The sequence below is a fragment of the Semicossyphus pulcher genome, unplaced genomic scaffold (assembly GCF_022749685.1).
Source record: "Semicossyphus pulcher isolate SPU_LCO1_2020_fin unplaced genomic scaffold, fSemPul1.0.p SCAF_21, whole genome shotgun sequence".
NCBI lineage: Eukaryota > Metazoa > Chordata > Actinopteri > Labriformes > Labridae > Semicossyphus > Semicossyphus pulcher.
The window spans coordinates 2,566,884-2,577,787 of NW_027211695.1; the positions used below are offsets into that span (position 1 = coordinate 2,566,884).

Genomic DNA, 10,904 nt, shown 5'->3' on the forward strand with positions numbered 1-10,904 from the left:
TAAAATACTTTTAAAATGCTCGTTTGTTGAACGGAGGTCGGATCGATCATTTCTGATGCATTCGAGGAAGTCGGGAAATCTAAATGCTGAACGGCTTTCGTGACACAGCATCAGGGAATTTGTCTCAAGTTAATTTTACAGTTTAGAGTTAGAACGGATTGTTTCCTGTTAGCATGCAGATGTCTGTTAATAGAGATTCATAAGAAGCTGTCATCGTCAGACAGCCGCTGATGGGAGCCGGGGTGGCATTACGTTCCACCTGCTTTTGCTTTCCACTGTTTTAACTGCATACGCCGCAGCCTGCTGATACATGATTGCAGTGGTGTATTATATAGAGAGACTGATTCACCATGAACCGCACTTAGCCACATTTGGCACAGTGGCAAGGAAAAACGTCCTTTAACAGACAGAACCAGACTCATGCTGAACAGCCGTCTGCCTCGACTGGATGGGCCGAAACGTGGGATAGAGGGAGATGCAGGATAGAGACGGACAAAGAGGAAGCAAGCAATGACATATGTTCTTGTTACATCAACATCAACAGATAATACTTATGGCAACATAGCCAATAATAATGGTACAAATGTGTGTGAAATTAACAAGAACAGCAGTCATGATGAAAGGCAGTTTGAAGTCAACAGGTATACTATTAGCATCAGCAGCTATAATAAAGATACTATGGGGGAGACTGATATCAACAGTTGTTGCAGTCTGAGTCAAGCAGGGCCCTTGGTGCCTCCATGTTTGAAAAAATGTGCCACAAAAGTGCCCTCATGGATGCCCCTGTTGTAAATAAAGAATGAATACTTGAACTCTGGGCGCCCGTCCAGTGGATGATTTATAGACTGTATGTTGCAAAATTAGTTAGCCTCTGCACCTTCTACGTGTGAGGCAATGTGCCCTCATGGGATGCCTGTAGTTGACCCTATTGCCCCTGTTGTTTTACATCACAACTTTCTGCGCACTAGTGCTCCATGACATATAGCTGGTGCTCTTTTTATTTATGTATTTATTTATTTATTTACCCCTGCCCCTCAGCCCGAGTACGCCACTGCGCTGAGGGATTAAAAACTGGAAGTTTTCAGTTCTCCAGATGAAACGGAGCCAAAGAAGATGCCGCTCTCTGAGTCCCCTCTCTGTCACCTCGTCTTTCTCTTACCATCTGGAATGTCAAAACAGCTCCACGGTGGTTGAGGCTGCAGCTCTCTTTTCAGAAGAGACTCCAAACACTGCAAAGATCTTTATTTAAAAAATAAGATATACAAGCTTTCAAACTGCAGCAACGTACACAAACTCTGCTGAGGTCTAAAGGGTAAAACCTTGTGGAATTGTTTTAATCATAAACGGTGTACAGTCATGTTGACATAATTGATAACTGCCGCCTCTGAAGAGAAGACTCACAGCATCAAGGACAGCTTCCAGTCAATGAAGATAAGAAATACTTCAATCCCGTTTTATTATTCATGATAACAAACTTCCGTTTGTTCAAAGCCTGGTCAATGATTTCATGAACAGATTCACTTCAGCACACGATCAGTTTGTATGACCACAATCTAAACTAAAAATCTCCTTATTGGTTTAATCATGATAAGTGAAGGTTTAAAATACCTCATCGTACATTTTAATCAGTTTAAATAACAACAGTATTCAGTCTGCAAAACATTTTCATATTAATGTGATTCGATTTTCTACAAATATAAGTGGAGCAAACAAAACATTACATTAAAGAAAGTTCTGATGCTTTCTCTCTTAAGATCCAGCATATGAACGCATCCATACAAACAATCAACAAACATTTAGCAGAGAGAGTTTTATAATTTCAAGCAGAGAAATGTGAGTTCAGGTGAACATCAGTCATCATGAGCAGTTGAAAGGTTAAACCGACAAAGGAAGGAGTGTCACTTCAAGAGACTCGGGCATTTACCGGACACAAGAGAAGATGTCAAACATTTACAGAAGACATAAGATGTTTAAGTACCGCCATTAAAGTTTGATTGACAGGCGACAACGATCAGCTCTCAGCAACAAACATGAATAAAAATCAAGTTAACCTGCCGCCCCTTACATGCCCTCTATCTCTTTTCACTTCGCACAACTCGGCAGTGTTTCCAGAATAGTACAACTGCAGTCCAGCATAGAGCGGCTGAGTGAAGGTGGTCTGGACTCTGTGGAGGAGAGTCATGGTTTTAGAGACGCTGTAGAAGGACAGAATACCTGCTCTGTGATCCAGGTACACTCCGACTCTGGAGGACTGAGGACCTGAGACAGGAGAGGGAACACGGATGTACCAAAAGTTATATCTGTTGCTGATACAACACAACGCCCAAGATTTGTCATTGAATCCAAAGACACATTCATCCCCGCTCCCTGCTCTGCTGATATTCTTGTATGTGACTGCTACACAAACTCCCTCTCCTCCCCACTCCACCTCCCAGTAACAACGTCCAGTCAGACTCTCTCTACTCAGGACCTGATAATATCCAGTGAATCTGTCTGGGTGACTAGAATAAGACTGACGTTCACTCATTGCTGTTGCTTTTCTGTTCCCATAAGATAATAACAGCCGTGTGTGTGCTGTGTTTGGATCCAGTGTGATGTCACATGAGTACTGTAAGAACTCAGCTCTGGTCTTGGGCTCTGGTTGTGACAGTAAAACATCTTCAGTCACTGTCTGCGAGACGTTTGTCCATGTCTCCCTCAGAACATCCTGTAGTTTACCTCTGACCTCTGACACAGCCGCTGTCACAGCCTCAAAGTCCCTCAGAGGACGGATCTTGATGCTGGATGAGTCTGTAGATTCACTGAGTGGTGACAGTGAGGGGTAGTCATGTAGAAACTGGTTGTGATCCTCTGCGAGTGACAGCTCCTCCAGGTCAGCGTCTCTCCTCTTCAGCTCAGTGATCTCCTGCTCCAGCTTCTCCTGGAGCTTCTTGCAGGGCTCCACCAGCTTGTGTTTCTTTAACGGAGCTTTAAAATGAGGCTGCACGTGTTTCTCACAGTAAGAAGCCAGACACTGCAGACAGAACTTGCAGGCTTTCATTTTTCTCCCAGTGCAGACATCACAGGTCACAGGAGCAGCTGGGAGTCCAGTCTTCTTCAGCTCCTCCACTAAATCTGCTAACATGTTGCTCTTCAACAGGACAGGTCTCGGTGTGTAGGTCTGCCTACACTGAGGGCAGCTGTAGACTCTCTTCTCATCCTCTGTATCCCTGTGGCCTTTAATACAGTTCATGCAGTAGCTGTGTCCACAGGGAATAGTAACCGGATCCTTCAGTGGAACCAGACAGATCGAACAAGAGGAGCTTTCCGGGTCCAGCTGAACTCCTTTCTGCGCCATTTCACCTCTTAGTGACAAAGACCGTCTGAGTTTCACTTCCTCAGAACTACAACTAGTTCAAACCCTCACTACACAACATGTGTTTGAAGAGGGGGTGTCACCTCTTGTTGGTCACACTCATCTTCAAACTACTGATCTGAAGGGGAGGGAACAAGTCTGAGTCACGGTGGAGCTGACTGTGTTTGAGAGCAGGAAGAAGAGGGAGGGGTTACCAAGCTGGGATTCATTCCAGGAAGAGGAGCGGTTTGAGAGCTATACTTTGGCTGTGTTTGAAATGCCGTACTATATACTACATGCTATATACTACATACTACATAGTGCATACTGCGTTCGGTGGTAGTACGTAGTATGGAGGAGCTTTTTACATTCATGTTGCAGCATGCTCCACCAGTCGGAAGTAAACAATAACCGCCGCTTCTTTAGCTACAGCGCCCCCTTCTGCTGGAATGCTGCTGCTGTCCGTCATTTCAACTGCCGCTGTGACGTTCCGGCGCTTTGCATTGTGGAATACAGCAGGCGAGGTAGACTGGTCCGGTGCATACTTGAGTTTTTTCCGAATCATTACGACATCCGGGTATCTTTGGCGTACTGCATACTACATGTTAGCCAAATCAGTACGAACTGTGAGTACAGTATGGCATTTGAACACAGCAGCTATGTTTCATTTCTCTTCTGGTCATTAGCTTCCGAGGCTAGGGACTAGCATAGCGATGTAAGCAACCCACTGGGTGGGCTACTGGCTATGCTGGTCATTAGCTTCCGAGGCTAGCCACTTGCATGCCGAATGTGCCACAAAAGTGCCCTCATGGATGCCTGTTGTAAATAAAGAATGAATACTTGAACTCTGGGTGCCCGTCCAGTGGATGATTTATAGACTGTATGTTGCAAAATTAGTTAGCCTCTGCACCTTCTACGTGTGAGGCAATGTGCCCTCATGGGATGCCTGTAGTTGACCCTATTGCCCCTGTTGTTTTACATCACAACTTTCTGCGCACTAGTGCTCCATGACATATAGCTGGTGCTCTTTTTATTTATGTATTTATTTATTTATTTACCCCTGCCCCTCAGCCCGAGTACGCCACTGCGCTGAGGGATTAAAAACTGGAAGTTTTCAGTTCTCCAGATGAAACGGAGCCAAAGAAGATGCCGCTCTCTGAGTCCCCTCTCTGTCACCTCGTCTTTCTCTTACCATCTGGAATGTCAAAACAGCTCCACGGTGGTTGAGGCTGCAGCTCTCTTTTCAGAAGAGACTCCAAACACTGCAAAGATCTTTATTTAAAAAATAAGATATACAAGCTTTCAAACTGCAGCAACGTACACAAACTCTGCTGAGGTCTAAAGGGTAAAACCTTGTGGAATTGTTTTAATCATAAACGGTGTACAGTCATGTTGACATAATTGATAACTGCCGCCTCTGAAGAGAAGACTCACAGCATCAAGGACAGCTTCCAGTCAATGAAGATAAGAAATACTTCAATCCCGTTTTATTATTCATGATAACAAACTTCCGTTTGTTCAAAGCCTGGTCAATGATTTCATGAACAGATTCACTTCAGCACACGATCAGTTTGTATGACCACAATCTAAACTAAAAATCTCCTTATTGGTTTAATCATGATAAGTGAAGGTTTAAAATACCTCATCGTACATTTTAATCAGTTTAAATAACAACAGTATTCAGTCTGCAAAACATTTTCATATTAATGTGATTCGATTTTCTACAAATATAAGTGGAGCAAACAAAACATTACATTAAAGAAAGTTCTGATGCTTTCTCTCTTAAGATCCAGCATATGAACGCATCCATACAAACAATCAACAAACATTTAGCAGAGAGAGTTTTATAATTTCAAGCAGAGAAATGTGAGTTCAGGTGAACATCAGTCATCATGAGCAGTTGAAAGGTTAAACCGACAAAGGAAGGAGTGTCACTTCAAGAGACTCGGGCATTTACCGGACACAAGAGAAGATGTCAAACATTTACAGAAGACATAAGATGTTTAAGTACCGCCATTAAAGTTTGATTGACAGGCGACAACGATCAGCTCTCAGCAACAAACATGAATAAAAATCAAGTTAACCTGCCGCCCCTTACATGCCCTCTGTCTCTTTTCACTTCGCACAACTCGGCAGTGTTTCCAGAATAGTACAACTGCAGTCCAGCATAGAGCGGCTGAGTGAAGGTGGTCTGGACTCTGTGGAGGAGAGTCATGGTTTTAGAGACGCTGTAGAAGGACAGAATACCTGCTCTGTGATCCAGGTACACTCCGACTCTGGAGGACTGAGGACCTGAGACAGGAGAGGGAACACGGATGTACCAAAAGTTATATCTGTTGCTGATACAACACAACGCCCAAGATTTGTCATTGAATCCAAAGACACATTCATCCCCGCTCCCTGCTCTGCTGATATTCTTGTATGTGACTGCTACACAAACTCCCTCTCCTCCCCACTCCACCTCCCAGTAACAACGTCCAGTCAGACTCTCTCTACTCAGGACCTGATAATATCCAGTGAATCTGTCTGGGTGACTAGAATAAGACTGACGTTCACTCATTGCTGTTGCTTTTCTGTTCCCATAAGATAATAACAGCCGTGTGTGTGCTGTGTTTGGATCCAGTGTGATGTCACATGAGTACTGTAAGAACTCAGCTCTGGTCTTGGGCTCTGGTTGTGACAGTAAAACATCTTCAGTCACTGTCTGCGAGACGTTTGTCCATGTCTCCCTCAGAACATCCTGTAGTTTACCTCTGACCTCTGACACAGCCGCTGTCACAGCCTCAAAGTCCCTCAGAGGACGGATCTTGATGCTGGATGAGTCTGTAGATTCACTGAGTGGTGACAGTGAGGGGTAGTCATGTAGAAACTGGTTGTGATCCTCTGCGAGTGACAGCTCCTCCAGGTCAGCGTCTCTCCTCTTCAGCTCAGTGATCTCCTGCTCCAGCTTCTCCTGGAGCTTCTTGCAGGGCTCCACCAGCTTGTGTTTCTTTAACGGAGCTTTAAAATGAGGCTGCACGTGTTTCTCACAGTAAGAAGCCAGACACTGCAGACAGAACTTGCAGGCTTTCATTTTTCTCCCAGTGCAGACATCACAGGTCACAGGAGCAGCTGGGAGTCCAGTCTTCTTCAGCTCCTCCACTAAATCTGCTAACATGTTGCTCTTCAACAGGACAGGTCTCGGTGTGTAGGTCTGCCTACACTGAGGGCAGCTGTAGACTCTCTTCTCATCCTCTGTATCCCTGTGGCCTTTAATACAGTTCATGCAGTAGCTGTGTCCACAGGGAATAGTAACCGGATCCTTCAGTGGATCCAGACAGATCGAACAAGAGGAGCTTTCCGGGTCCAGCTGAACTCCTTTCTGCGCCATTTCACCTGTTAGTGACAAAGACCGTCTGAGTTTCACTTCCTCAGAACTACAACTAGTTCAAACCCTCACTACACAACATGTGTTTGAAGAGGGGGTGTCACCTCTTGTTGGTCACACTCATCTTCAAACTACTGATCTGAAGGGGAGGGAACAAGTCTGAGTCACGGTGGAGCTGACTGTGTTTGAGAGCAGGAAGAAGAGGGAGGGGTTACCAAGCTGGGATTCATTCCAGGAAGAGGAGCGGTTTGAGAGCTATACTTTGGCTGTGTTTGAAATGCCGTACTATATACTACATGCTATATACTACATACTACATAGTGCATACTGCGTTCGGTGGTAGTACGTAGTATGGAGGAGCTTTTTACATTCATGTTGCAGCATGCTCCACCAGTCGGAAGTAAACAATAACCGCCGCTTCTTTAGCTACAGCGCCCCCTTCTGCTGGAATGCTGCTGCTGTCCGTCATTTCAACTGCCGCTGTGACGTTCCGGCGCTTTGCATTGTGGAATACAGCAGGCGAGGTAGACTGGTCCGGTGCATACTTGAGTTTTTTCCGAATCATTACGACATCCGGGTATCTTTGGCGTACTGCATACTACATGTTAGCCAAATCAGTACGAACTGTGAGTACAGTATGGCATTTGAACACAGCAGCTATGTTTCATTTCTCTTCTGGTCATTAGCTTCCGAGGCTAGGGACTAGCATAGCGATGTAAGCAACCCACTGGGTGGGCTACTGGCTATGCTGGTCATTAGCTTCCGAGGCTAGCCACTTGCATGCCGAATGTGCCACAAAAGTGCCCTCATGGATGCCCCTGTTGTAAATAAAGAATGAATACTTGAACTCTGGGCGCCCGTCCAGTGGATGATTTATAGACTGTATGTTGCAAAATTAGTTAGCCTCTGCACCTTCTACGTGTGAGGCAATGTGCCCTCATGGGATGCCTGTAGTTGACCCTATTGCCCCTGTTGTTTTACATCACAACTTTCTGCGCACTAGTGCTCCATGACATATAGCTGGTGCTCTTTTTATTTATGTATTTATTTATTTATTTACCCCTGCCCCTCAGCCCGAGTACGCCACTGCGCTGAGGGATTAAAAACTGGAAGTTTTCAGTTCTCCAGATGAAACGGAGCCAAAGAAGATGCCGCTCTCTGAGTCCCCTCTCTGTCACCTCGTCTTTCTCTTACCATCTGGAATGTCAAAACAGCTCCACGGTGGTTGAGGCTGCAGCTCTCTTTTCAGAAGAGACTCCAAACACTGCAAAGATCTTTATTTAAAAAATAAGATATACAAGCTTTCAAACTGCAGCAACGTACACAAACTCTGCTGAGGTCTAAAGGGTAAAACCTTGTGGAATTGTTTTAATCATAAACGGTGTACAGTCATGTTGACATAATTGATAACTGCCGCCTCTGAAGAGAAGACTCACAGCATCAAGGACAGCTTCCAGTCAATGAAGATAAGAAATACTTCAATCCCGTTTTATTATTCATGATAACAAACTTCCGTTTGTTCAAAGCCTGGTCAATGATTTCATGAACAGATTCACTTCAGCACACGATCAGTTTGTATGACCACAATCTAAACTAAAAATCTCCTTATTGGTTTAATCATGATAAGTGAAGGTTTAAAATACCTCATCGTACATTTTAATCAGTTTAAATAACAACAGTATTCAGTCTGCAAAACATTTTCATATTAATGTGATTCGATTTTCTACAAATATAAGTGGAGCAAACAAAACATTACATTAAAGAAAGTTCTGATGCTTTCTCTCTTAAGATCCAGCATATGAACGCATCCATACAAACAATCAACAAACATTTAGCAGAGAGAGTTTTATAATTTCAAGCAGAGAAATGTGAGTTCAGGTGAACATCAGTCATCATGAGCAGTTGAAAGGTTAAACCGACAAAGGAAGGAGTGTCACTTCAAGAGACTCGGGCATTTACCGGACACAAGAGAAGATGTCAAACATTTACAGAAGACATAAGATGTTTAAGTACCGCCATTAAAGTTTGATTGACAGGCGACAACGATCAGCTCTCAGCAACAAACATGAATAAAAATCAAGTTAACCTGCCGCCCCTTACATGCCCTCTGTCTCTTTTCACTTCGCACAACTCGGCAGTGTTTCCAGAATAGTACAACTGCAGTCCAGCATAGAGCGGCTGAGTGAAGGTGGTCTGGACTCTGTGGAGGAGAGTCATGGTTTTAGAGACGCTGTAGAAGGACAGAATACCTGCTCTGTGATCCAGGTACACTCCGACTCTGGAGGACTGAGGACCTGAGACAGGAGAGGGAACACGGATGTACCAAAAGTTATATCTGTTGCTGATACAACACAACGCCCAAGATTTGTCATTGAATCCAAAGACACATTCATCCCCGCTCCCTGCTCTGCTGATATTCTTGTATGTGACTGCTACACAAACTCCCTCTCCTCCCCACTCCACCTCCCAGTAACAACGTCCAGTCAGACTCTCTCTACTCAGGACCTGATAATATCCAGTGAATCTGTCTGGGTGACTAGAATAAGACTGACGTTCACTCATTGCTGTTGCTTTTCTGTTCCCATAAGATAATAACAGCCGTGTGTGTGCTGTGTTTGGATCCAGTGTGATGTCACATGAGTACTGTAAGAACTCAGCTCTGGTCTTGGGCTCTGGTTGTGACAGTAAAACATCTTCAGTCACTGTCTGCGAGACGTTTGTCCATGTCTCCCTCAGAACATCCTGTAGTTTACCTCTGACCTCTGACACAGCCGCTGTCACAGCCTCAAAGTCCCTCAGAGGACGGATCTTGATGCTGGATGAGTCTGTAGATTCACTGAGTGGTGACAGTGAGGGGTAGTCATGTAGAAACTGGTTGTGATCCTCTGCGAGTGACAGCTCCTCCAGGTCAGCGTCTCTCCTCTTCAGCTCAGTGATCTCCTGCTCCAGCTTCTCCTGGAGCTTCTTGCAGGGCTCCACCAGCTTGTGTTTCTTTAACGGAGCTTTAAAATGAGGCTGCACGTGTTTCTCACAGTAAGAAGCCAGACACTGCAGACAGAACTTGCAGGCTTTCATTTTTCTCCCAGTGCAGACATCACAGGTCACAGGAGCAGCTGGGAGTCCAGTCTTCTTCAGCTCCTCCACTAAATCTGCTAACATGTTGCTCTTCAACAGGACAGGTCTCGGTGTGTAGGTCTGCCTACACTGAGGGCAGCTGTAGACTCTCTTCTCATCCTCTGTATCCCTGTGGCCTTTAATACAGTTCATGCAGTAGCTGTGTCCACAGGGAATAGTAACCGGATCCTTCAGTGGATCCAGACAGATCGAACAAGAGGAGCTTTCCGGGTCCAGCTGAACTCCTTTCTGCGCCATTTCACCTGTTAGTGACAAAGACCGTCTGAGTTTCACTTCCTCAGAACTACAACTAGTTCAAACCCTCACTACACAACATGTGTTTGAAGAGGGGGTGTCACCTCTTGTTGGTCACACTCATCTTCAAACTACTGATCTGAAGGGGAGGGAACAAGTCTGAGTCACGGTGGAGCTGACTGTGTTTGAGAGCAGGAAGAAGAGGGAGGGGTTACCAAGCTGGGATTCATTCCAGGAAGAGGAGCGGTTTGAGAGCTATACTTTGGCTGTGTTTGAAATGCCGTACTATATACTACATGCTATATACTACATACTACATAGTGCATACTGTGTTCGGTGGTAGTACGTAGTATGGAGGAGCTTTTTACATTCATGTTGCAGCATGCTCCACCAGTCGGAAGTAAACAATAACCGCCGCTTCTTTAGCTACAGCGCCCCCTTCTGCTGGAATGCTGCTGCTGTCCGTCATTTCAACTGCCGCTGTGACGTTCCGGCGCTTTGCATTGTGGAATACAGCAGGCGAGGTAGACTGGTCCGGTGCATACTTGAGTTTTTTCCGAATCATTACGACATCCGGGTATCTTTGGCGTACTGCATACTACATGTTAGCCAAATCAGTACGAACTGTGAGTACAGTATGGCATTTGAACACAGCAGCTATGTTTCATTTCTCTTCTGGTCATTAGCTTCTGAGGCTAGGGACTAGCATAGCGATGTAAGCAACCCACTGGGTGGGCTACTGGCTATGCTGGTCATTAGCTTCCGAGGCTAGCCACTTGCATGCCGATGTTAGCAACCCACTGGGTGGGCTACTGGCTATGCTGGTCATTAGCT

The 10,904-nt window shown here is 45.1% G+C and overlaps 3 protein-coding genes across 3 annotated transcripts; all 3 read right to left on the reverse strand.

Moving 5' to 3' along the window:
- Positions 1-2,041: 2,041 nt before the first annotated feature.
- Positions 2,042-3,337, reverse strand: LOC138601123 (tripartite motif-containing protein 16-like protein). The gene has a single exon (XM_069672705.1). It carries the CDS (start codon positions 3,335-3,337, stop codon positions 2,042-2,044), a length of 1,296 nt encoding a protein of 431 aa, XP_069528806.1.
- Positions 3,338-5,408: 2,071 nt separating this feature from the next.
- On the reverse strand, positions 5,409-6,704 carry LOC138601124 (tripartite motif-containing protein 16-like protein). Its single transcript, XM_069672706.1, has one exon. The coding sequence runs from the start codon at positions 6,702-6,704 to the stop codon at positions 5,409-5,411; it is 1,296 nt and encodes a 431-aa protein (XP_069528807.1).
- Positions 6,705-8,777: 2,073 nt separating this feature from the next.
- On the reverse strand, positions 8,778-10,073 carry LOC138601125 (tripartite motif-containing protein 16-like protein). The gene has a single exon (XM_069672707.1). It carries the CDS (start codon positions 10,071-10,073, stop codon positions 8,778-8,780), a length of 1,296 nt encoding a protein of 431 aa, XP_069528808.1.
- Between the last annotated feature and the right edge of the window lie 831 nt (positions 10,074-10,904).